The sequence below is a fragment of the Oncorhynchus gorbuscha genome, linkage group LG16 (genome assembly GCF_021184085.1).
Source record: "Oncorhynchus gorbuscha isolate QuinsamMale2020 ecotype Even-year linkage group LG16, OgorEven_v1.0, whole genome shotgun sequence".
In the NCBI taxonomy this organism is placed as follows: domain Eukaryota; kingdom Metazoa; phylum Chordata; class Actinopteri; order Salmoniformes; family Salmonidae; genus Oncorhynchus; species Oncorhynchus gorbuscha.
The window spans coordinates 97,930,212-97,957,739 of NC_060188.1; the positions used below are offsets into that span (position 1 = coordinate 97,930,212).

General features: G+C 44.1%; 1 protein-coding gene across 1 annotated transcript in view; it reads left to right on the forward strand.

Annotated features, from left to right (window-relative positions):
• Positions 1-27,528, forward strand: part of LOC124000117 (lysophosphatidic acid receptor 1) — a 114,212-nt gene that overhangs the window by 56,324 nt on the left and 30,360 nt on the right. Inside the window, exon 2 of the mRNA XM_046306269.1 lies at positions 13,025-13,784. Within this exon, the coding sequence (XP_046162225.1) occupies positions 13,046-13,784 (739 nt within the window). The 5' untranslated portion in view covers positions 13,025-13,045. The remainder of the gene's footprint in view (positions 1-13,024; positions 13,785-27,528) is intronic.

Sequence of the window (27,528 nt, forward strand, 5' to 3'; positions counted from 1 at the left end):
GGTTTGTTTGGTTTGGTTGGTTTGTTTGGTTTGGTTTGGTTTGGTTTGGTTTGGTTTGTTTGGTTTGGTTAGTTTGTTTGGTTTGGTTAGTTTGTTTGGTTTGGTTTGGTTTGGTTAGTTTGTTTGGTTTGGTTTGTTTGGTTGGTTTGGTTTGGTTTGTTTGGTTTGGTTTGTTTGGTTTGGTTGGTTTGTTTGGTTTGGTTGGTTTGTTTGGTTTGGTTTGTTTTGTTTTGTTTGGTTTGGTTAGTTTGTTTGGTTTGGTTAGTTTGTTTGGTTTGGTTTGGTTTGGTTTGGTTTGTTTGGTTTGGTTTGGTTTGTTTGGTTTGGTTTGGTTTGTTTGGTTGGTTTGTTTGGTTTGGTTTGGTTAGTTTGTTTGGTTTGGTTTGGTTTGGTTAGTTTGGTTTGGTTTGTTTGGTTTGGTTTGGTTTGTTTGGTTTGGTTTGTTTGGTTTGGTTGGTTTCTATGGTTTGGTTTGTTTGGTTTGTATGGTTTGGTTTGTTTGGTTTGGTTTGGTTTGGTTGGTTTGTTTGGTTTGGTTGGTTTGTATGGTTTGGTTTGTTTGGTTTGGTTTGGTTTGGTTTGTTTGGTTTGGTTTGGTTTGGTTTTGTTTGTTTGGTTTGGTTTGGTTTGGTTTGGTTTGTTTGGTTTGGTTGGTTTGTATGGTTTGGTTTGTTTGGTTTGTATGGTTTGGTTTGTTTGGTTTGGTTTGCTTTGTTTGGTTTGGTTTGGTTTGTTTGGTTGGTTTGGTTTGGTTTGGTTAGTTTGTTTGGTTTGGTTTGGTTTGGTTAGTTTGTTTGGTTTGGTTTGTTTGGTTTGGTTTGGTTTGGTTTGGGTTGTTTGGTTTGTTTGGTTGGTTTGTATGGTTTGGTTTGTTTGGTTTGTTTGGTTTGGTTTGTTTGGTTGGTTTGTTTGGGTTGTTTGGTTTGGTTTGGTTTGGTTTGGGTTGTTTGGTTTGGTTTGTTTGGTTTGGTTTGGTTTGGTTTGGTTTGGTTTGTTTGGTTTGGTTTGGTTTGTTTGGTTGGTTTGTTTGGGTTGTTTGGTTTGGTTTGGTTTGGGTTGTTTGGTTTGGTTTGTTTGGTTTGGTTTGGTTTGTTTGGTTTGTTTGGTTTGGTTGGTTTGGTTTGGTTTGGTTTGTTTGGTTTGGTTTGTTTGGGTTGTTTGGTTTGGTTTGTTTGGGTTGTTTGGTTTGGTTTGGGTTGTTTGGTTTGGTTTGGTTTGGTTTGTTTGGTTGGGTGTGTGGTTTGGTTTGTTTGGTTTGGTTTGGTTTGTTTGGTTTGGTTTGGTTTGTTTGGGTTTGGTTTGGTTTGGTTTGGTTTGTTTGGTTTGGTTTGTTTGGTTTGGTTTGGTTTGTTTGGTTGGTTTGGTTGGTTTGGTTGGTTTGTATGGTTTGGTTTGTTTGGTTTGGTTTGGTTGGTTTGGTTTGGTTTGGTTTGTTTGGTTTGGTTTGGTTTGTTTGGTTGGTTTGGTTGGTTTGGTTGGTTTGTATGGTTTGGTTTGTTTGGTTTGTTTGGTTGGTTTGTATGGTTTGGTTTGTTTGGTTTGGTTTGGTTTGTTTGGTTGGTTTGTTTGGTTGGTTTGGTTTGTTTGGTTTGTTTGGTTGGTTTGTATGGTTTGGTTTGGTTTGTTTGGTTTGGTTTGTATGGTTTGGTTTGTTTGGTTTGGTTGGTTTGTATGGTTTGGTTTGTATGGTTTGGTTTGTTTGGTTTGGGTTGTTTGGTTTGGTTTGGTTTGGTTAGTTTGGTTTGGTTTGGTTTGTTTGGTTTGGTTTGGTTTGTTTGGTTAGTTTGTTTGGTTTGGTTTGTTTGGTTTGTTTGGTTGGTTTGTTTGGTTTGTTTGGTTTGGTTAGTTTGTTTGGTTTGGTTTGTTTGGTTTGGTTTGTTTGGTTTGGTTGGTTTGTATGGTTTGGTTTGTTTGGTTTGTTTGGTTGGTTTGTTTGGTTTGGTTTGGTTAGTTTGTTTGGTTTGGTTTGTTTGGTTTGGTTTGGTTTGTTTGGTTTGGTTTGGTTGGTTTGGTTTGTTTGGTTTGGTTGGTTTGTATGGTTTGGTTTGGTTTGGTTAGTTTGTTTGGTTTGGTTTGTTTGGTTGGTTGGTTTGTTTGGTTTGTTTGGTTTGGTTGGTTTGTTTAGTTTGGTTGGTTTGTTTGGTTTGGTTTGGTTTGGTTTGTTTGGTTTGGTTAGTTTGTTTGGTTTGGTTAGTTTGTTTGGTTTGGTTAGTTTGGTTTGGTTGGTTTGTTTGGTTTGGTTTGGTTTGTTTGTTTGGTTTGGTTTGGTTAGTTTGTTTGGTTTGGTTTGGTTTGGTTTGGTTAGTTTGGTTTGGTTTGTTTGGTTTGGTTTGGTTTGGTTTGTTTGGTTTGGTTTGTTTGGTTTGGTTGGTTTGTATGGTTTGGTTTGTTTGGTTTGTATGGTTTGGTTTGTTTGGTTTGGTTTGGTTTGTATGGTTTGGTTTGTTTGGTTTGGTTGGTTTGTTTGGTTTGGTTGGTTTGTATGGTTTGGTTTGTTTGGTTTGGTTTGTTTGGTTTGGTTTGGTTTGTTTTGTTTGGTTTGGTTTGGTTTGGTTTGTTTGGTTTGGTTGGTTTGTATGGTTTGGTTTGTTTGGTTTGTATGGTTTGGTTTGTTTGGTTTGGTTTGCTTTGTATGGTTTTGTTTGTTTGGTTTGGTTTGGTTTGTATGGTTTGGTTTGCTTTGTATGGTTTGGTTTGTTTGGTTTGGTTTGGTTTGGTTTGTTTGTTTGGTTTGGTTTGGTTTGGTTAGTTTGTTTGGTTTGGTTTGGTTTGTTTGGTTTGGTTTGGTTTGTTTGGTTTGGTTTGTTTGGTTGGTTTGGTTTGGTTTGGTTAGTTTGTTTGGTTTGGTTAGTTTGTTTGTTTTGGTTTGTTTGGTTTGGTTTGGTTTGGTTTGTTTGGTTGGTTTGTATGGTTTGGTTTGGTTTGGTTTGGTTTGTATGGTTTGGTTTGGTTGGTTTGTTTGGTTTGGTTTGGTTTGGTTTGTTTGGTTTGGGTTGTTTGGTTTGGTTTGTTTGGGTTGTTTGGTTTGTTTGGTTTGGTTTGTTTGGTTTGGGTTGTTTGGTTTGGTTTGGTTTGGTTTGGTTTGGTTTGTTTGTTTGGTTTGGTTTGGTTTGGTTTGGTTTGGTTTGGTTTGGTTTGGTTTGTTTGGTTTGGGTTGTTTGGTTTGGGTTGTTTGGTTTGTTTGGGTTGTTTGGTTTGGTTTGTTTGGTTTGTATGGTTTGGTTTGGTTTGTTTGGTTTGGGTTGTTTGTTTGGTTTGGTTTGTTTGGTTTGTTTGGTTTGGTTTGTATGGTTTGGTTTGGTTTGTTTGGTTTGGGTTGTTTGTTTGGTTTGGTTTGTTTGGTTTGTTTGGTTTGGTTTGGGTTGTTTGGTTTGTTTGGTTTGGTTTGGGTTGTTTGGTTTGGTTTGTTTGGTTTGTATGGTTTGGTTTGGTTTGTTTGGTTTGTTTGGTTTGGTTTGGGTTGTTTGGTTTGGTTTGTTTGGTTTGTATGGTTTGGTTTGGTTTGTATGGTTTGGTTTGGTTTGTTTGGTTTGGTTTGGTTTGTTTGGTTTGTTTGGTTTGGTTTGGTTTGGGTTGTTTGGTTTGGTTTGTTTGGTTTGTTTGGTTTGTTTGGTTTGGTTTGGTTTGGTTTGGGTTGTTTGGTTTGGTTTGTTTGGGTTGTTTGGTTTGGTTTGGTTTGTTTGGTTTGGTTTGGTTTGGTTTGGTTTGTTTGGGTTGTTTGGTTTGGTTTGGTTTGTTTGGTTTGTTTGGTTTGGTTTGGGTTGTTTGGTTTGGTTTGTTTGGTTTGTTTGGTTTGGTTTGGGTTGTTTGGTTTGGTTTGTTTGGTTTGTTTATTTTGTTTGGTTTGGTTTGTTTGGTTTGGTTTGTTTATTTTGTTTGGTTTGGTTTGTTTGGTTTGGTTTGTTTATTTTGTTTGGTTTGGTTTGTTTGGGTTGGTTTGTTTATTTTGTTTGGTTTGGTTTGTTTGGGTTGGTTTGTTTGGGTTGTTTGGGTTGGTTTGTTTGGGCTGTTTGGTTTGTTTGGTTTGGTTTGTTTGGGTTGTTTGGTTTGGTTTGGTTGGTTTGGTTTGTTTGGGTGCTCTGAAGGCTGGTTTCCTCTGCTGGGTTTTTAAAGCAGGGAAACTCATGTAAAAAGCCCAGATGTTAAAGTCATGTTCTCAATACTGCTGTATGTTAATACAACCAGTCAGTTATCTGACTGTCACACTAGACTGGGTTGTACTAAAATACCCAAGTCTCTTTGTAGTGTTTTATCATTGTGACAACACGTGCAAAATGTCTGTTTTATCAAACATCTCTTGATCCCAATCTCCTGTTTTTTTCTTTTTTTAAAAACTATTTTCTACATTGTAGAATAATAGTTTAAGACATCACAACTAGGAAATAACACACATGAAATCATGTAGGAACCAAAAAAGTTTTAAACAAATCAACATATATTTTATATTATATCAACCAGTTTCACCTGGAATGCTTTTTATGACAGTCTTGAAGGAGTTCCCACATATGCTGAGCTCTTGTTTGCTGCTTTTTCTTCACTCTGTGGTCCAACTCATCCCAAATCATCTCAATCTGGTTGAGGTCAGTTGGTTGTGGAAACCAGGTAATCTGATGCAGCACTTCATCACTCTCCTTCTTGGTAAAATAGCCCTTACACAGCTTGGAGGTGTGCTGGGTCATTGTCCTGTTGAAAAACAAATGATTGTCCCACTAAGCTCAAACCAGATGGGATGGCGTATCGCTTCAGAATGCTCTTGTAGCCATGCTGGTTAAGAGTGCCTTTAATTATAAATACATCACTGACAGTGTCACCAGCAAAGCACCCCACAACATCAAACCTCCTCCTCCATGCCTCACAGTGGGAACCACACGTGGAGATCATCCATTCACCTACTCTGTGTCTCACAAAGATATGGCGGTTAGAACCAAAAATCTCAAATTTGGACTCATCAGACCAAAGCACAGAATAGTCTAATGTCTATTGCTCGTGTTTCTTGGCCCAAGCAAGTCTCTTCTACTTATTGGTGTCCTTTAATAGTGGTTTCTTTGCAGCAATTTGACCCTGAAGGCCTGATTCATGTCTCCTCTGAACAAGTGATGTTGAGATGTGTTTTTTACTTGACCTCCGTGAAGCATTTATTTAGGCTGCAATCTGAGGTGCAGTTAACTCTAATGACCTTATCTTCTGCAGCAGAACTAACTCTGGGTCTTCCTTTCCTGTGGTGGTCCTCATGAGAGCCAGTTTCATCATAGCACTTGATGGTTTTTGCGACTGCAAGTTCTTGAAATGTGCCGTATTGACTGACTTTCATGTTTAAAAAATAATGATGGACTATCGTTTTCTCTTTGCTTGTTTGAGCTGTTCTTGCCATAATATGGACTTGATTTTATGCCAAATAGGGCTCTCTTCACCACCCCTACCTTGTCACAACACAACTGATTGGCTCAAACGCATTAAAAAGGAAATAAATTCCACAAATGAACTTTTAGCAAGTTGCACCTGTTAATTGAAATGCATTCCAGGTGACAACCTCATTAAGCTGGTTGAGAGAATGCCAAGAGTGTGCAAAGCTGTCATGAAGGCAATGGGTGGATACTTTGAAGAATCTAAAATATAGAATATATTTTGATTTGTTTATCTTCACTATTAGTTTAAGTACAGAATAACCCTGAAATTAGTAGGTGTTCTAAAACTTTTGACTGGTACTGTATTTTCTGACCCAGGCTGATTCAGTATTCAACCTACAGTTTGTCCCGAGGCAGTATTCAACCTACAGTTTGTCCTGAGGCAGTATTCAACCTACAGTTTGTCCCGAGGCAGTATTCAACCTACAGTTTGTCCTGAGGCAGTATTCAACCTACAGTTTGTCCCGAGGCAGTATTCAACCTACAGTTTGTCCTGAGGCAGTATTCAACCTACAGTTTGTCCCGAGGCAGTATTCAACCTACAGTTTGTCCTGAGACAGTATTCAACCTACAGTTTGTCCTGAGACAGTATTCAACCTACAGTTTGTCCTGAGACAGTATTCAACCTACAGTTTGTCCTGAGACAGTATTCACCCTACAGTTTGTCCTGAGGCAGTATTCAACCTACAGTTTGTCCTGAGGCAGTATTCAGACTACAGTTTGTCCTGAGACAGTATTCACCCTACAGTTTGTCCTGAGACAGTATTCAGACAGTTTGAACAGTTTGAACCTACAGTTTGTCCTGAGACAGTATTCAGACTACAGTTTGTCCTGAGACAGTATTCACCCTACAGTTTGTCCTGAGACAGTATTCAGACAGTTTGAACAGTTTGAACCTACAGTTTGTCCTGAGACAGTATTCAGACTACAGTTTGTCCTGAGACAGTATTCACCCTACAGTTTGTCCTGAGACAGTATTCAGACAGTTTGAACAGTTTGAACCTACAGTTTGAACAGGGAAACACGGCTGGCAATTAATAATAATAATAATAATAATATATGTGCCATTTATCAGACGCTTTTATCCAAAGCGACTTACAGTCATGTGTGCATACATTCTACGTATGGGTGGTCGCGGGGATCGAACCCACTACCCTGGCGTTACAAGCGCCATGCTCTACCAACTGAGCTACAGAAGGACCAATTAAATGTACACAGAGAGCTAACATTAATAATATACATTTACATTTAAGTCATTTAGCAGACGCTCTTATCCAGAGCGACTTACAAATTGGTAAATGACTATTGTAGTTGGAAATGGCAGATTTGTTATGGAATATCTACATTGGCCGTACAGAGGCCCATTATCAGCAACCATCACTCCCGTATTCCAATGGCACGTTGTGTTAGCTAATCCAAGTTTATCATTTTAAAAGGCTAATTGATCATTAGAAAACCCTTTTGCAATTATGTTAGCACAGCTAAAAACTGTTCTTATGATTATAGAGGCAATAAAACTGTCCTTCTTTAGACTAGTTGAGTATCCAGAGCATCAGCATTTGTGGGTTCGTTTGCAGGCTCAAAATGGCCAGAAACAAAGACCTTTCTTCTGAAACTCATCAGTCTATTCTTGTTCTGAGAAATGAAGGCTATTCCATGCGAGAAATTGCCAAGAAACTGAAGATCTCGTACAACGCTGTGCACTACTCCCTTCACAGAACAGCGCAAATGGTCTCTAACCAGAATAGAAATAGGAGTGGGAGGCCCCGGTGCACAACTGAGCAAAAAGGACAAGTACATTAGAGTGTCTAGTTTGACAAACAGACACCTCACAAGTCCTCAACTGGCAGCTTTATTAAATAGTATCCTCAAAACACAAGTCTCAACATCAACAGTGAAGAGGTGACTCTGGGATGTGGCCTTCTAGGCAGAGTTGTGAAGAAAAAGCCATATTACATTTACATTTAAGTCATTTAGCAGATTAATAATATGCATGTCAATCTCTCATGGGTCAAAGTGGAAGAGAGAGATTGACTTCATCACTACTTGTTTATGTAAGAAGTGTTGACAAGCTGAATGCACGAGCTGTCAGTTTAAACTACAAGCACACATCTCACACAACCAATGCATACCCCACAAGACATGCCACCAGAGGTCTGTTTAAACTACTAACACACATCTCGGACACCCATTGCATACCCCACAAGACATGCCACCAGAGGTCTGTTTAAACTACCAGCACACATCTCAGACACCCATTGCATACCCCACAAGACATGCCACCAGAGGTCTCTTCATAGACCCCAAGTCCAGAACAGACTATGGGAGATGCACAGTACTACAAAGAGCCATGACTACATGGAACTCTATTCCATATCAGGTAACTGATGCAGCAGTAGAATCAGATTTTAAAAAACAGGTTAAAATACACCTTATGGAATTAGCAGGGACTGTTAAGAGACACACATTCATACACAGGCACATACACATGATAAGACACAGACTCTGCAAAACATGTAATGGTGCCAGACATGCACACAAACACATACAGTTGGCATTGCTGTTATGAATTCACTTGTCCTTGATGTCCTTTGTTTTAATTTGTTTTTTTGTTGTTTGCTGTTTTCTTCAGTCTTTTCCATTTTTCTCTTTAGTTCATTCTCTTGGGGGGTTCTTGGGGGTGGGGTTCATTCTCTTGGTTGTTGGTGCATTGGGGGTTCTTGGGGGTGGGGTTCATTCTCTTGGTTGTTGGTGCATTGGGGGTTCTTGGGGGTGGGGTTCATTCTCTTGGTTGTTGGTGCATTGGGGGTTCTTGGGGGTGGGGTTCATTATCTTGGTTGTTGGTGCATTGGGGGTTCTTGGGGGTGGGGGTTCATTATCTTGGTTGTTGGTGCATTGGGGGGTTCATTCTCTTGGTTGTTGGTGCATTGGGGGTTCTTGGGGGTGGGGGTTCATTATCTTGGTTGTTGGTGCATTGGGGGTTCTTGGGGGTGGGGTTCATTCTCTTGGTTGTTGATGCATTGGGGGTTCTTGGGGTGGGGTTCATTCTCTTGGTTGTTGATGCATTGGGGGTTCTTGGGGGTGGGGGTTCATTCTCTTGGTTGTTGATGCATTGGGGGTTCTTGGGGGTGGGGTTCATTCTCTTGGTTGTTGATGCATTGGGGGTTCTTGGGGGTGGGGGTTCATTATCTTGGTTGTTGGTGCATTGGGGGTTCTTGGGGGTGGGGGTTCATTCTCTTGGTTGTTGGTGCATTGGGGGTTATTGGGGGTGGGGTTCATTCTCTTGGTTGTTGGTGCATTGGGGGTTCTTGGGGGTGGGGGTTCATTCTCTTGGTTGTTGGTGCATTGGGGGTTCTTGGGGGTGGGGGTTCATTCTCTTGGTTGTTGGTGCATTGGGGGGTTCTTGGGGGTGGGGTTCATTATCTTGGTTGTTGGTGCATTGGGGGGTTCTTGGGGGTGGGGGTTCATTCTCTTGGTTGTTGGTGCATTGGGTGGTTCTTGGGGGAATGGAATTAATTGTATTTTTTATTTATTTTTTTCCGAGGGAGGGGGGCGGGGCTGTGGGAGGGGTCTTGAATGGTTGAGGGACAGCTATTGGAGAACTGTGGGGGATCTTGGAGGGATAGGGTTTCACAAGATTGTGATCATTTTATATCACTATCATGCTCACGCACCCTCACACATAAGGATGGCTCTGTTGCAGACAGACTGATACATGTTTGATAGTAGTAGTAGTAGACACCCTCACACATAAGGATGGCTCTGTTGTAGACAGACTGAAACATGTTTGATAGTGTCTTGATGCTGTAGTGTTTGTCCTTCGTGTTCTAATACTATAATGTTACCCCTTCCTTGTGTTTTTTGTAATAAATAATTATAAATTATATAAAAAATATTTTTCTCTGTACACACATGGATTTTGTATTGTAAATATGTGGTGGTAGAGTAGTGGCCTGAGGGAACACACCCTACTGTGACTCCCTCTAACCCCTGTCTCCTCCAGACCCTTAACAACCTACTGTGACTCTCTCTAACCTACTGTGACTCCCTCTAACCTACTGTGACTCCCTCTAACCTACTGTGACTCCTTCTAACCTACTGTGACTCTAACCTACTGTGACTCCCACTAACCCCTGTCTCCTCTCCTCCAGACCCTCTAACCTACTGTGACTCCCTCTAACCTACTTTGACTCCCTCTAACCTACTTTGACTCTCTCTAACCTACTCTGACTCTAACCTACTGTGACTCTGTCTAACTTACGGTGACTCTCTCTAACCTACTGTGACTCTAACCTACTGTGACTCTGTCTAACCTACGGTGACTCTGTCTAACCTACTGTGACTCTCTCTAACCTACTGTGACTCTCTCTAACCTACTGTGACTCTCTCTAACCTACTGTGACTCCCTCTAACCCCTGTCCCCTCTCCTCCAGACCCCCTAACAACCTACTGTGACTCTCTCTAACCTACGTTGACTCTCTCTAACCTACTGTGACTCCCTCTAACCCCTGTCTCCTCTCCTCCAGACCCTCTAACAACCTACTGTGACTCCCTCTAACCTACTGTGACTCTCTCTAACCTACTTTGACTCTCTAACCTACTGTGACTCTCTCCAACCTACTTTGACTCACTCTAACCCCTGTCTCCTCTCCTCCAGACCCTTTAACCCCTGTCTCTCCTCTCCTCCAGACCCTCTAACCCCTGTCTCTCCTCTCCTCCAGACCCTCTAACCCCTGTCTCTCCTCTCCTCCAGACCCTCTAACCCCTGTCACCTCTCCTCCAGACCCTCTAACCCCTGTCTCCTCTCCTCCAGACCCTCTAACCCCTGTCTCCTCTACTCCAGACCCTCTAACCCCTGTCGCCTCTCCTCCAGACCCTCTAACCCCTGTCTCTCCTCTCCTCCAGACCCTCTAACCCCTGTCTCCTCTACTCCAGACCCTCTAACCCCTGTCTCCTCTCCTCCAGACCCTCTAACCCCTGTCTCCTCTCCTCCAGACCCTCTAACCCCTGTTTCCTCTCCTCCAGACCCTCTAACCCCTGTCTCCTCTCCTCCAGACCCTCTAACCCCTGTCTCCTCTCCTCCAGACCCTCTAACCCCTGTCTCTCCTCTCCTCCAGACCCTCTAACCCCTGTCTCCTCTACTCCAGACCCTCTAACCCCTGTCTCCTCTCCTCCAGACCCTCTAACCCCTGTTTCCTCTCCTCCAGACCCTCTAACCCCTGTCTCCTCTCCTCCAGACCCTCTAACCCCTGTCTCTCCTCTCCTCCAGACCCTCTAACCCCTGTCACCTCTCCTCCAGACCCTCTAACCCCTGTCTCCTCTCCTCCAGACCCTCTAACCCCTGTCTCCTCTACTCCAGACCCTCTAACCCCTGTCTCCCCTCTCCTCCAGACCCTCTAACCCCTGTCTCCTCTACTCCAGACCCTCTAACCCCTGTCTCATCTCCTCCAGACCCTCTAACCCCTGTCTCATCTCCTCCAGACCCTCTAACCCCTGTCTCCTCTCCTCCAGACCCTCTAACCCCTGTTTCCTCTACTCCAGACCCTCTAACCCCTGTCTCCTCTCCTCCAGACACTCTAACCCCTGTTTCCTCTCCTCCAGACCCTCTAACCCCTGTCTCCTCTACTCCAGAACCTCTAACCCCTGTCTCCTCTCCTCCAGACCCTCTAACCCCTGTCTCCTCTACTCCAGACCCTCTAACCCCTGTCTCCTCTCCTCCAGACCCTCTAACCCCTGTTTCCTCTCCTCCAGACCCTCTAACCCCTGTCTCCTCTCCTCCAGACCCTCTAACCCCTGTCTCTCCTCTCCTCCAGACCCTCTAACCCCTGTCTCTCCTCTCCTCCAGACCCTCTAACCCCTGTCACCTCTCCTCCAGACCCTCTAACCCCTGTCTCCTCTCCTCCAGACCCTCTAACCCCTGTCTCCTCTACTCCAGACCCTCTAACCCCTGTCTCCTCTACTCCAGACCCTCTAACCCCTGTCTCCTCTCCTCCAGACCCTCTAACCCCTGTCTCTCCTCTCCTCCAGACCCTCTAACCCCTGTCTCTCCTCTCCTCCAGACCCTCTAACCCCTGTCTCTCCTCTCCTCCAGACCCTCTAACCCCTGTCTCCTCTCCTCCAGACCCTCTAATCCCTGTCTCCTCTACTCCAGACCCTCTAACCCCTGTCTCCTCTACTCCAGACCCTCTAACCCCTGTCTCCTCTCCTCCAGACCCTCTAACCCCTGTCTCTCCTCTCCTCCAGACCCTCTAACCCCTGTCTCTCCTCTCCTCCAGACCCTCTAACCCCTGTCTCTCCTCTCCTCCAGACCCTCTAACCCCTGTCTCCTCTCCTCCAGACCCTCTAACCCCTGTCTCCTCTACTCCAGACCCTCTAACCCCTGTCTCCTCTACTCCAGACCCTCTAACCCCTGTCTCCTCTCCTCCAGACCCTCTAACCCCTGTCTCTCCTCTCCTCCAGACCCTCTAACCCCTGTCTCTCCTCTCCTCCAGACCCTCTAACCCCTGTCTCTCCTCTCCTCCAGACCCTCTAACCCCTGTCACCTCTCCTCCAGACCCTCTAACCCCTGTCTCCTCTCCTCCAGACCCTCTAACCCCTGTCTCCTCTCCTCCAGACCCTCTAACCCCTGTCTCTCCTCTCCTCCAGACCCTCTAACCCCTGTCTCTCCTCTCCTCCAGACCCTCTAACCCCTGTCTCTCCTCTCCTCCAGACCCTCTAACCCCTGTCTCCTCTCCTCCAGACCCTCTAACCCCTGTCTCCTCTCCTCCAGACCCTCTAACCCCTGTCTCCTCTACTCCAGACCCTCTAACCCCTGTCTCCTCTACTCCAGACCCTCTAACCCCTGTCTCCTCTCCTCCAGACCCTCTAACCCCTGTCTCTCCTCTCCTCCAGACCCTCTAACCCCTGTCTCTCCTCTCCTCCAGACCCTCTAACCCCTGTCTCTCCTCTCCTCCAGACCCTCTAACCCCTGTCACCTCTCCTCCAGACCCTCTAACCCCTGTCTCCTCTCCTCCAGACCCTCTAACCCCTGTCTCCTCTCCTCCAGACCCTCTAACCCCTGTCTCTCCTCTCCTCAAGACCCTCTAACCCCTGTCACCTCTCCTCCAGACCCTCTAACCCCTGTCTCCTCTCCTCCAGACCCTCTAACCCCTGTCTCCTCTACTCCAGACCCTCTAACCCCTGTCTCTCCTCTCCTCCAGACCCTCTAACCCCTGTCTCCTCTACTCTAGACCCTCTAACCCCTGTCTCATCTCCTCCAGACCCTCTAACCCCTGTCTCATCTCCTCCAGACCCTCTAACCCCTGTCTCCTCTCCTCCAGACCCTCTAACCCCTGTTTCCTCTACTCCAGACCCTCTAACCCCTGTCTCCTCTCCTCCAGACACTCTAACCCCTTTTTCCTCTCCTCCAGACCCTCTAACCCCTGTCTCCTCTCCTCCAGACCCTCTAACCCCTGTCTCCTCTCCTCCAGACCCTCTAACCCCTGTCCCCTCTCCTCCAGACCCTCTAACCCCTGTCTCCTCTCCTCCAGACCCTCTGACCCCTGTCTCCTCTCCTCCAGACCCTCTAACCCCCGTCTCCTCTCCTCCAGACCCTCTAACCCCTGTCTCCTCTCCTCCAGATCCCCTAGCCAGCCTTCAAGATGGAGGAGGAACAGTGCTTCTACAATGAGTCCATTGCCTTCTTCTACAACCGCAGTGGAAAGTACCTGGCTACAGAGTGGAATACCGTCAGTAAGCTGGTGATGGGGCTGGGTATCACAGTATGTATCTTCATCATGCTGGCTAACTTGCTGGTCATGGTGGCTATATACGTCAACCGCCGCTTCCACTTCCCTATTTACTACCTGATGGCCAACCTGGCGGCCGCGGACTTCTTTGCCGGCCTGGCGTACTTCTACCTGATGTTCAACACGGGCCCGAACACGCGGCGCCTCACGGTCTCCACGTGGCTGCTCCGACAGGGTCTCATCGACACGTCCCTCACGGCGTCCGTGTGTAACCTCCTCGCCATCGCCATCGAGCGCCACATCACCGTTTTCCGCATGCAGCTGCACACGCGCATGTCCAACCGGCGTGTGGTGGTGGTGATTGTAGTCATCTGGACCTTGTCTATCGTCATGGGAGCCATCCCGTCGGTAGGGTGGAACTGTATCTGTGACATCGGCACGTGTTCTAGCATGGCTCCGCTCTACTGTAACTCCTACCTGGTGTTCTGGGCCGTATTCAACCTGGTCACCTTCCTGGTCATGGTGGTGCTGTACGCTCACATCTTTATGTACGTGAGACAGAGGACCATGAGGATGAGCAGACACAGCTCTGGGCCACGCAGGAACAGAGACACCATGATGAGTCTGCTGAAGACTGTCGTCATCGTATTGGGTAAGAACCTCCACTACCTTCACAACAGACACTATATGTTATATACTGGTACTGGGTAGGTTAGAGTTAGGACCACGTAGGAACAGAGACTAGATGTTAGATACTGGTACTGGGTAGGTTAGAGTTAGGACCACGTAGGAACAGACACTATATGTTAGATACTGGTACTGGGTAGGTTAGAGTTAGGAACAGACACTAGATGTTAGATACTGGTACTGGGTAGGTTAGAGTTAGGAACAGACACTATATGTTAGATACTGGTACTGGGTAGGTTAGAGTTAGGAACAGACACTATATGTTAGATACTGGTACTGGGTAGGTTAGAGTTAGGAACAGACACTATATGTTAGATACTGGTACTGGGTAGGTTAGAGTTAGGAACAAACACTAGATGTTAGATACTGGTACTGGGTAGGTTAGAGTTAGGAACAGACACTAGATGTTAGATACTGGTACTGGGTAGGTTAGAGTTAGGACCACGTAGGAACAGACACTAGATGTTAGATACTGGTACTGGGTAGGTTAGAGTTAGGAAGAGACACTATATGTTATATACTGGTACTGGGTAGGTTAGAGTTAGGAACAGACACTAGATGTTAGATACTGGTACTGGGTAGGTTAGAGTTAGGAACAGACACTATATGTTATATACTGGTACTGGGTAGGTTAGAGTTAGGACCACGTAGGAACAGACACTAGATGTTAGATACTGGTACTGGGTAGGTTAGAGTTAGGACCACGTAGGAACAGACACTATATGTTAGATACTGGTACTGGGTAGGTTAGAGTTAGGAACAGACACTAGATGTTAGATACTGGTACTGGGTAGGTTAGAGTTAGGAACAGACACTAGATGTTAGATACTGGTACTGGGTAGGTTAGAGTTAGGACCACGTAGGAACAGACACTAGATGTTAGATACTGGTACTGGGTAGGTTAGAGTTAGGACCACGTAGGAACAGACACTATATGTTAGATACTGGTACTGGGTAGGTTAGAGTTAGGAACAGACACTAGATGTTAGATACTGGTACTGGGTAGGTTAGAGTTAGGACCACGTAGGAACAGACAGTATGATCAGTCTGCTGAAGACTGTAAGAACCACTGATTGAAAAGGGTCCATACCAGGGGATATCTTTAAATGACATGTTTGTGATATTCTACAGACCATGTCCAACGTATATATTTGTAATTTTGTGGATTTGCACCATATCCTGTCTGTTAGACATATATGACATTGTGATTACTCAGAATATCACACATGAACATTTCCTATGGGCGGATATGGACTCGTTCAATACCCTGAGATATGTGGCACTCTGTGTTCTCTCTTCATGTTGACGAATACTGACTGAATACATCACACATCTGTGTTTTCTCAGCACATTCAAGATACGAAGCTATATTGATTCCAGACACGCTTCTCTTGGCTGAGGTCCATTTCCTAATCTTGAATAGCTTTATGATATTCTGAAAATAAGGACGATTTCTGATGCATTTCGGAGTTTTCAGCACATGCTCAATCATTTGACAAATAAGAAATCCATATCATTCTTTCAGACATTATTACGTTTTGTATTCCCTGTGCATGAAGGCTCGCCAAACCGCTAGCTAAAAAGCACTGTACCTGGTAGCTTAGCAACAACAAACACGCATTTTCGGCTGTGGTGTTCCAACTGTCATTTGTTGAATTTCTGGAGAAACAAAGAAGTGAGAAGCTGTTCAGAAAATACCTGAAAGAAGTGAGAAGCTGTTCAGAAAATACCTGGAAGTAGTGAGAAGCTGTTCTGAAAATACCTCAAAGTAGTGAGAAGCTGTTCAGAAAATACCTGAAAGTAGTGAGAAGCTGTTCTGAAAATACCTCAAAGTAGTGAGAAGCTGTTCTGAAAATACCTGAAAAAAGTGAGAAGCTGTTCTGAAAATACCTGGAAGTGAGAAGCTGTTCAGAAAATACCTGGAAGTGAGAAGCTGTTCAGAAAATACCTGAAAGAAGTGAGAAGCTGTTCTGAAAATACCTGAAAGAAGTGAGAAGCTGTTCTGAAAATACCTGAAAGAAGTGAGAAGCTGTTCTGAAAATACCTGAAAGAAGTGAGAAGCTGTTCAGAAAATACCTGAAAGAAGTGAGAAGCTGTTCAGAAAATACCTGAAAGAAGTGAGAAGCTGTTCAGAAAATACCTGAAAGAAGTGAGAAGCTGTTCTGAAAATACCTGAAAGAAGTGAGAAGCTGTTCTGAAAATACCTGGAAGAAGTGAGAAGCTGTTCTGAAAATACCTGAAAGAAGTGAGAAGCTGTTCTGAAAATACCTGAAAGAAGTGAGAAGCTGTTCTGAAAATACCTGAAAGAAGTGAGAAGCTGTTCAGAAAATACCTCAAAGTAGTGAGAAGCTGTTCTGAAAATACCTCAAAGTAGTGAGAAGCTGTTCTGAAAATACCTGAAAAAAGTGAGAAGCTGTTCTGAAAATACCTGGAAGTGAGAAGCTGTTCAGAAAATACCTCAAAGTAGTGAGAAGCTGTTCTGAAAATACCTCAAAGTAGTGAGAAGCTGTTCTGAAAATACCTCAAAGTAGTGAGAAGCTGTTCTGAAAATACCTGAAAAAAGTGAGAAGCTGTTCAGAAAATACCTGGAAGTGAGAAGCTGTTCTGAAAATACCTGGAAGTGAGAAGCTGTTCAGAAAATACCTGAAAGAAGTGAGAAGCTGTTCTGAAAATACCTGGAAGTGAGAAGCTGTTCAGAAAATACCTGAAAGAAGTGAGAAGCTGTTCTGAAAATACCTGAAAGTAGTGAGAAGCTGTTCAGAAAATACCTGAAAGTAGTGAGAAGCTGTTCTGAAAATACCTCAAAGTAGTGAGAAGCTGTTCTGAAAATACCTCAAAGTAGTGAGAAGCTGTTCTGAAAATACCTGAAAAAAGTGAGAAGCTGTTCAGAAAATACCTGGAAGTGAGAAGCTGTTCTGAAAATACCTGGAAGTGAGAAGCTGTTCAGAAAATACCTGAAAGTAGTGAGAAGCTGTTCTGAAAATACCTGAAAGTAGTGAGAAGCTGTTCAGAAAATACCTCAAAGTAGTGAGAAGCTGTTCAGAAAATACCTCAAAGTAGTGAGAAGCTGTTCAGAAAATACCTCAAAGTAGTGAGAAGCTGTTCAGAAAATACCTGAAGAAAGTGGTTGCTCCACAAAAACAATTGGGATTATGCTGCTGAATTTAGAGGTCATTTATGATATTAGCACGGCTATATTTTGGCATTTATGGGCGGCGCACAATTGTCTCAGCATTTCTCTCCCTCTAAAAACAGAAACAAATGTTTTGGCCTTTATTCAGATTACAATCGCTCACTTTCATTTTTTTATACAAAAAAAACAAAATATCGGTAATTATTAACAATATATTGTTAATAATTGCAAACCGTATTCTAGCTTTTTTATAGCAGTGGCTTCTTCCTTGCTGAGCAAGGATATAGATATAGGATAGCAAGGATATAGATACTTTTGTACCTGTTTCCTCCGGCATCTTCACAAGGTCTTTTGCTGTTGTTCTGGGATTGATTTGCACTTTTCACACTAAAGTACATTCATCTCTAGGAGACAGAATGCGTCTCCTTCCTGAGCAGTATGACGGCTGCTTGGTCCCATGGTGTTTATAATCGCATACTATTGTTTGTACAGATGAACGTGGTACCTTCAGGTGTTTGGAAATTGCTCCCAAGAATGAACCAGACTTGTGTAGGTCCAAAAATATTTTTGGAGGTCTTGGCTGATTTCGTTTGATTTTCCCATGATGTCAAGCAAAGAGGCACTGAGTTTGAAGGTAGGCCTTGAAATACATCCACAGGTACACCTACAATTGACTCGAATTATGTCAATTAGCCTATCAGAAGTTTCTAAAGCCATGATATCATTTTCTGGAATTTTCCAAGCTGTTTAAAGGCACAGTCAACTTAGTGTTTGTAAACTTCTGACCCACTGGAATTGTGATACATTAAATTAGAAGTGAAATTATCTGTCTGTAAACAATTGTTGGAAAATTACTTGTGTCATATATATACAAAGTCAAAGTCCTAACCAACTTGCTAAAACTATAGTTTGTTGACAATACATTTGTGGAGTGGTTGAAAAACAAGTTTTATTGACTTCAACCTAAGTGTATGTAAACTTACGACTTCAACTGTATATCATTTGGTCAGTATAAATGCCATTTGGACATTTCTTTGGCCGTGGTTCACTGACTTTTTTGACTTCCTATGATCATATATTTCAAATAGACAAAACATAGGCATCATGGACAAATTCAATAAAATAATAAAAAGGTATATTCATACATATTGTCAGTACACCAGACAGTTTTTAGGTCCATTGTTTGAGTAATTAGATGTCAGTATTTTTAAAATGAAAATGCTCAGTTTCCAAATTACCTAAAATGCATTAAAAAAATGTGTATTTATTGTTACATAAACAACAATTGGTGTCTGGTCATTTTCATTGTCAAATATGTGTTTTTTTAATTTAAAAGTATAAATAACTAAATACCTGCTTTGTGCTAGCGCATACGTCTTCCAAATAGTCTTTAATCCGGTAGATTATCTTCTTCGTGGTTCTAAAATTAATAATTATAGCAGGCGGGAAGATGTAGTGTCTTACTAATGGTATTCAATAAAGGAAATCAGAATGAAAGGAAGTAAACAAAGATATGGGTAGCTAAAGTAATTCAATGTCTGGCTAAGTGAATAATGTTAGTAGTCGAGTAACTCAGTGATGTTGGCCAAAGAGATGGTAGCTAGCTCGGCTAGCGGTTAGTAATCTCTGAAGTAAAGTAAATGAAGGCGAATAATGTTAGTAGTCGAGTAACTCAATGATGTTGGCCAAAGAGAAGTGCATTGTACCCGGGTGCAATAATGTTCCAGTTACATACCTACAAATACACATTTCCACTATTTTCCTGACCGCGATGGAGCTTTGTGTCAGGCATGGCTGCAGGCCATCCCACATCCTGCTTATGGTGTCGAAACGATGCCCGAAGTCATTCACCAGCTGCAGTTGCCCGTGTCCAGTGATCACTTTGGGGAATGGTTTAAATAGGGGTTTGTTCACACCATCTTTCCAACATGGACAGGAAAGCTCCAACGATTCACAGTAGTTGCTAGCTAGCTAAGTCATTTCTAATGTAATTTTATTGCTCTTCCCTAAACTAGTTGGTGGTGTTTTTAGCTTAGCTACTACTGTAAAGGTAACGTTATCCTGTCTTACTGACTGGTTTGTTTCTTTACCTTTGTGATGCCAAATTGGTTTATTAATACATTGTCAAGTTCATAACTGTGCTCTATCTCCTCAAACAATAGCATGGTATTATTTCACTGTAGCTACTGTAAATTGGACAGTGCAGTTAGATTAACAAGAATTTAAGCTTTCTGCCAATATCAGAAGTCACGGGACATCTGTGTCATGGGACATTCTCTTGTTACTTTTAACCTTATGTTCATCACATTAGCTTACATTAGCTCAGCCGTCCCACGGGGGACCCACCAATCCTGAAGAGGTAAACAGTCACCTTATTGGAGGTCGCTGCCAATAAACTGCCTGTACCTCAAACCAGCAAATCCTCTCCAATCAAACCAACTGAAAACGAATGTACATTATTGCAGTGGCTTTTAATAATGAATATCTTGAATATTGTCACATAAACTCACTGGTGTTCAAACTCAACACATATCATTCAGAACAACTGACCACACATCAAACATTTCTTCAAGACAGCATGGTCACAAAATGGTTGCTCACCAAACCAAACCAGCAGAAACGACGCTGTCCAGCCAAAACACACTAAGGACCTTCCAGATACAAAACTCTCACCTGAACATGAAGTGTTTTTATAAATGTCATACTGTCAACGCCGTGTGTGTAGGTGGCAGGGAAGTCAGGCGCAGGAGAGTGAAAATAGAGTGTAAATGGAGTCTTTTAATAAATGTCCACAGAACATGCTCCATAACACTACAAAGTATACATGGAAAAACCATGGGTAGGCGAAACCGTCGCGCACCAATACAACAAATAGACAACACTGACAATAAAACAATCTCTGACAAAGACATGAGGGGAAACAGAGGGTTAAATACACAACAGGTAATGAATGGGATTGAAAACAGGTGTGTGGGAAGACAAGACAAAACCAATGGAAAATGAAAAATGGATCAATGATGGCTAGAAGACCGGTGACGTCGAACGCCGAGCACCGCCCGAAGAAGGAGAGGCAAAGAGGCACATACATGTTCTCTCCTACTAAGGTTGCCCAGGGAAATACTGACCAAAACGTTGGTTATATGTGATGTCTGCCTTACTATTCCAGTGGAATACCTGTTGACCTTTTAACATGGAGCCGGAAGGAATGGCGTGCATTTTATCAGTTATATTGTTAGCATGATCTCAACCACTAACCACCCTTCTCAACCCCTCAACACCCTTCTCAACCCCTCACCACCCTTCTCAACCCCTCAACACCCTTCTCAACCCCACACCACCCTTCTCAACCCCTCACCACCCTTCTCAACCCCTCACCACCCTTCTCAACCCCTCACCACCCTTCTCAACCCCTCACCACCCTTCTCAACCCCTCAACACCCTTCTCAACCCCTCAACACCCTTCTCAACCCCTCAACACCCTTGAGACACCTCAACACCCTTCTCAACCCCTCAACACCCTTCTCAACCCCTCAACACCCTTCTCAATCCCTCAACACCCTTCTCAACCCCTCAACACCTCACCACCCTTCTCAACCCCTCACCACCCTTCTCAACCCCTCACCACCCTTCTCAACCCCTCACCACCCTTCTCAACCCCTCAACACCCTTGAGACACCTCAACACCCTTCTCAACCCCTCAACACCCTTCTCAATCCCTCAACACCTCACCACCCTTCTCAACCCCTCACCACCCTTCTCAACCCCTCACCACCCTTCTCAACCCCTCACCACCCTTCTCAACCCCTCAACACCCTTGAGACACCTCAACACGCTTCTCAACCCCTCAACACCCTTCTCAACCCCTCAACACCCTTCTCAATCCCTCAACACCCTTCTCAACCCCTCAACACCTCACCACCCTTCTCAACCCCTCACCACCCTTCTCAACCCCTCACCACCCTTCTCAATCCCTCACCACCCTTCTCAACCCCTCAACACCCTTCTCAACCCCTCACCACCCTTCTCAACCCCTCACCACCCTTCTCAACCCCTCAACACCCTTCTCAATCCCTCAACACCCTTCTCAACCCCTCAACACCTCACCACCCTTCTCAACCCCTCACCACCCTTCTCAACCCCTCACCACCCTTCTCAACCCCTCACCACCCTTCTCAACCCCTCAACACCCTTCTCAACCCCTCACCACCCTTCTCAACCCCTCACCACACTTCTCAACCCCTCAACCCCTCAACACCCTTCTCAACCCCTCACCACCCTTCTAAATCCCTCAACACCCTTCTCAACCCCTCAACACCTCACCACCCTTCTCAACCCCTCACCACCCTTCTCAACCCCTCACCACCCTTCTCAACCCCTCAACACCCTTCTCAACCCCTCACCACCCTTCTCAACCCCTCACCACCCTTCTCAACCCCTCAACCCCTCAACACCCTTCTCAACCCCTCACCACCCTTCTCAAACCCTCACCACCCTTCTCAACCCCTCACCACCCTTCTCAACCCCTCACCACCCTTCTCAACCCCTCACCACCCTTCTCAAATCCTCAACACCCTTCTGCCCAATCCCTCCTTGCTCATGTTTTTATCACAGCACTGAAGGGAATTTATAGCCAGACACAGGTGCAATAATGATACATATATATATATATATATATATATATATATATATATATATATATATATATATATATATATAATTCTTTAGAAGGAGCAGTGAGATTTTATTTCACAATACTTCATTTCCTGAAAGTTATTGTTTGCTTCAGCTACTGTTATGAATGGTGTGTATATTTCTGAGAAAGCGCGGCGGGTGGACTTAAGGCTCTTTCTCTCTAGCCGAAGTGAGTTTAGTTTAATAGTTGGAGGGAAACTAAATGTCTTTCCAAGTATCACATCTGGACAGCAGATGAGGAGGACAGATTCCAGCTTTCGGAATGCTGTAAAATGATTTATTCCTGATTTCTCCTGGGAAACTTGTATCAGAGAAAAGAGCAGGATCCCTTTCTATCTCATCTGACCATCTGTGTCCTAAATGACACCCTATTCCATATATACCCATAGTTTTCTAGTTAAAAGTAGTGCACTACAAAGGAAGTAGGATGCCATTTGAGGTGAACAGATAATACCTCGGCTCATTCACATGTCACTTCTCATCGACTAAGGAAGGCCAGTGTTACTGTGATGAAGACCCATCATAGGAAATAATCATGTCTATTAGTACTGTGTGTGTGTGTGTGTGTGTGTGTGTGTGTGTGTGTGTGTGTGTGTGTGTGTGTGTGTGTGTGTGTGTGTGTGTGTGTGTGTGTGTGTGTGTGTGTGTGTGTGTGTGTGTGTGTGTGTGTGTGTGTGTGTGTGTGTGTGTGTGTGTGTGTGTGTGTGTGTGTGTACTGTAATGTGAATCTGACATATCTCTGTAATTATATTATGTTATGGCATGATGTATTGCTCCGTGAACAGCATGTCTAACAAGTGTGAATCAGACCAAATGGAATGTCTCGTGACAGTTTCAGACTATTAAATAACCCTGTGTAATTCACCATTACCGTATTCTGACACAATCCTGTCTAATTCACCATTACCACACTCTGTCACAATCCTGTCTAATTCACCATTACCACACTCTGTCACAATCCTGTCTAATTCACCATTACCACACTCTGTCACAATCCTGTCTAATTCACCATTACCACACTCTGTCACAATCCTGTCTAATTCACCATTACCACACTCTGTCACAATCCTGTCTAATCCACCATTACCACAGTCTGTCACAATCCTGTCTAATTCACCATTACCACAGTCTGTCTGACACAATCCTGTCTAATTCACCATTACCGTATTCTGACACAATCCTGTCTAATTCACCATTACCACACTCTGTCACAATCCTGTCTAATTCACCATTACCACACTCTGTCACAATCCTGTCTAATTCACCATTACCACAGTTTGTCTGACACAATCCTGTCTAATTCACCATTACCACAGTCTGTCACAATCCTGTCTAATTCACCATTACCACAGTTTGTCTGACACAATCCTGTCTAATTCACCATTACCACACTCTGCCACAGTCCTGTTTAATAACACCATTACTACACTCTGTCACAATCCCATCTAGTTCACCATTACCTCACTCTGTCACAATCCCATCTAGTTCACCATTACCTCACTCTGTCACAATCCTGTCTAATTCACCATTACCACATTCTGTCTGTCACAATCCTGTCTAATTCCCCATTACCTCAGTGTGTCACGATCCTGTCTAATTCCCCATTACCTCAGTGTGTCACAATCCTGTCTAATTCACCATTACCACACTCTGTCACAATCCTGTCTAATTCACCATTACCACACTCTGTCACAATCCTGTCTAATTCACCATTACCTCACTCTGTCACAATCCCATCTAGTTCACCATTACCTCACTCTGTCACAATCCTGTCTAATTCCCCATTACCTCAGTGTGTCACAATCCTGTCTAATTCACCATTACCTCAGTGTGTCACAATCCTGTCTAATTGACCATTACCTCAGTGTGTCACAATCCTGTCTAATTCACCATTACCGCACTCTGTCACAATCCTGTCTAATTCCCCATTACCTCAGTGTGTCACAATCCTGTCTAATTCACCATTACCTCAGTGTGTCACAATCCTGTCTAATTGACCATTACCTCAGTGTGTCACAATCCTGTCTAATCCACCATTACCGCACTCTGTCACAATCCCATCTAGTTCACCATTACCACACTCTGTCACAATCATGTCTAATTCACCATTACCACACTCTGTCACAATCCCATCTAGTTCACCATTACCACACTCTGTCACAATCATGTCTAATTCACCATTACCACACTCTGTCACAATCATGTCTAATTCACCATTTCCTCACTCTGTCACATTCCTGGCGCTTTGGATTCAAACAATGTGTTGTATGTCTGAAACAATGTCTTATATATTTTTTTATATATTTTTTATTTAACCTTTATTTAACCAGGTATTTATATATATAACTCTAACCCTTTATTTAACCAGGTAGGCTAGTTGAGAATTTCTTATTTACAACTGCGACCTGGCCAAGATAAAGCATAGCAGTGTGAACAGACAACACAGAGTTACACATGGAGTAAACAATTAAGTCAATAACACAGTAGAAAAAAAGAGTCTATATACATTGTGTGCAAAAGGTATGAGGAGGTAGGCGAATAATTACAATTTAGCAGATTAACACTGGAGTGATAAATGATCAGATGGTCATGTACAGGTAGAGATCCTGGTGTGCAGAAAAATAAATAAATAAAAACAGTATGGGGATGAGGTAGGTGAAAATGGGTGGGTTATTTACAGATGGACTATGTACAGCTGCAGCGATCGGTTAGCTGCTCAGATAGCAGGTGTTTAAAGTTGGTGAGGTAGATAAAAGTCTCCAACTTCAGCGATTTTTGCAATTCGTTCCAGTCACAGGCAGCAGAGTACTGGAAGGAGAGGCGGCCAAATGAGGTGTTGGCTTTAGGGATGATCAGTGAGATATACCTGCTGGAGCACGTGCTACGGATGGGTGTTGCCATCGTGACCAGTGAACTGAGATAAGGCGGAGCTTTACCTAGCATGGACTTGTAGATGACCTGGAGCCAGTGGGTCTGGTGACGAATATGTAGGGAGGACCAGCCGTCTAGAGCATAAAGGTCGCAGTGGTGGGTGGTATAAGGTGCTTTAGTAACAAAACGGATGACACTGTGATAAAATGCATCCATACCTTGAGCGTGGCTGAGGTGCACCCGTGACCGGCTCGGAAACCAGATTGCACAGCGGAGAAGGTACGGTGGGATTCGAGATGGTCAGTGATCTGTTTGTTACATTTACATTTACATTTAAGTCATTTAGCAGACGCTCTTATCCAGAGCGACTTACAAATTGGTGCATTCACCTTATGACATCCAGTGGAACAGCCACTTTACAATAGTGCATCTAAATCTTAAAGGGGGGGGGGTGAGAGGGATTACTTATCCTATCCTAGGTATTCCTTAAAGAGGTGGGGTTTCAGGTGTCTCCGGAAGGTGGTGATTGACTCCGCTGTCCTGGCGTCGTGAGGGAGTTTGTTCCACCATTGGGGGGCCAGCGCAGCGAACAGTTTTGACTAGGCTTTCGAAGACCTTAGATAGGCAGGTTAGGATGGATATAGGTCTGTAACAGTTTGGGTCCAGGGTGTCACCCCCTTTGAAGAGGGGGATGACTGCGGCAGCTTTCCAATCCTTGGGGATCTCAGACGATATGAAAGAGAGGTTGAACAGGCTGGTAATAGGGGTTGTGACAATGGCGGTGGATAGTTTCAGAAATAGAGGGTCTAGATTGTCAAGACCAGCTGATTTGTATGGGTCCAGGTTTTGCAGCTCTTTCAGAACATCTGCTATCTGGATTTGGTTAAAGGAGAAGCTGGGGAGGCTTGGGCAAGTAGCTGTGGGAGGGACGGAGCTGTTGGCCGAGGTTGGAGTAGCCAGGAGGAAGGCATGGACAGCCGTTGAGAAATGCTTGTTGAAGTTATACAGTGGCTTGCGAAAGTGTTTTCCCCACTTGGCATTTTTCCTATTTTGTTGCCTTACAACCTGGAAGTAAAATAGATTTTTTGGGGGGGTTGTATCATTTACACAACATGCCCACCACATGGAAGATGGATTTATTTTAAATTGTGAAACAAACAAAAAATAAGACGAAAAACTTGAAAACTTGAGCGTGCATAACTATTCACCCCACTACAGTCAATACTTTGTAGAGCCACCTTTTGCAGCAGTCACAGCTGCAAGTCTCTTGGGGTATGTCTCTATAAGCTTGGCACATCTAGCCACTGGGATTTTTGCCCATTCTTCAAGGCAAAACTGCTCCAGCTCCTTCAAGTTAGATGGGTTCTGCTGGTGTTCAGCAATCTTTAAGTCATAACCCAGATTCTCAATTTGATTGAGGTCTTGACTTTGACTAGGCCATTCCAATACATTTAAATGTTTCCCCTTAAACCACTTGAGTGTTGCTTTAACAGTATGCTTAGGGTCATTGTCCTGCTGGAAGGTGAACCAGTCTCAAATCTCCCAATCTCAAATCTCTCGAAGACTGAAACAGGTTTCCCTCAAGAATTTCCCTGTATTTAGTGCCCTCTATCATTCCTTCAATTCTGACCAGTTTCCCAGTCCCTGTCATTGAAAAACATCCCCACAGCATGATGCTGCCAACACCATGCTTCCCTGTGGGGATTGTACTCTCGGGGTGATGAGAGGTGTTTGTGCCAGACATAGCATTTTCCTTTATGGCCAAAAAGCTCTATTTTAGTCTCATCTACCCGAGAGTACCAACTTCTATTTGTTTGGGGAGTCTCCCACATGGCTTTTGGTGAACACCAAACGTTTATTTACATTTATTCCTGAAGGTATGTCTTTTTTCTGGTCACTATCCCAGAAAGCCCAGCTCTGTGGCATGTATGGCTTTAGTGGTCCTTGCATCACCACAGATGCAAAAGTGTGACATAGATGAGGTGGATTGAAAAAAGGGAAATCTCTAGATTAAATTGATCGATTTTGGGGATAGTTTTATTATGCTAAATAGAGTTTAAGATGTGAAGGCTTGGCCCAGGGTTTAAGATGTGAGGGCTTGGCCCAGGGTTTAAGATGTGAGGGCTTGGCCCAGGGTTTAAGATGTGAGGGCTTGGCCCAGGGTTTAAGATGTGAGGGCTTGGCCCAGGGTTTAAGATGTGAGGGCTTGGCCCAGGGTTTAAGATGTGAGGGCTTGGCCCAGGGTTTAAGATGTGAAGGCTTGGCCCAGGGTTTAAGATGTGAGGGCTTGGCCCAGGGTTTAAGATGGTTTAAGATGTGAGGGCTTGGCCCAGGGTTTAAGATGGTTTAAGATGTGAGGGCTTGGCCCAGGGTTTAAGATGTGAGGGCTTGGCCCAGGGTTTAAGATGTGAAGGCTTGGCCCAGGGTTTAAGATGTGAGGGCTTGGCCCAGGGTTTAAGATGTGAGGGCTTGGCCCAGGGTTTAAGATGTGAGGGCTTGGCCCAGGGTTTAAGATGGTTTAAGATGTGAGGGCTTGGCCCAGGGTTTAAGATGTGAAGGCTTGACCCAGGGTTTAAGATGTGAGGGCTTGGCCCAGGGTTTAAGATGTGAGGGCTTGGCCCAGGGTTTAAGATGTGAGGGCTTGGCCCAGGGTTTAAGATGTGAGGGCTTGGCCCAGGGTTTAAGATGTGAGGGCTTGGCCCAGGGTTTAAGATGTGAGGGCTTGACCCAGGGTTTAAGATGTGAAGGCTTGACCCAGGGTTTAAGATGTGAGGGCTTGGCCCAGGGTTTAAGATGTGAGGGCTTGGCCCAGGGTTTAAGATGTGAGGGCTTGGCCCAGGGTTTAAGATGTGAAGGCTTGACCCAGGGTTTAAGATGTGAGGGCTTTGCCCAGGGTTTAAGATGTGAGGGCTTGGCCCAGGGTTTAAGATGTGAGGGCTTGGCCCAGGGTTTAAGATGTGAAGGCTTGACCCAGGGTTTAAGATGTGAGGGCTTGGCCCAGGGTTTAAGATGT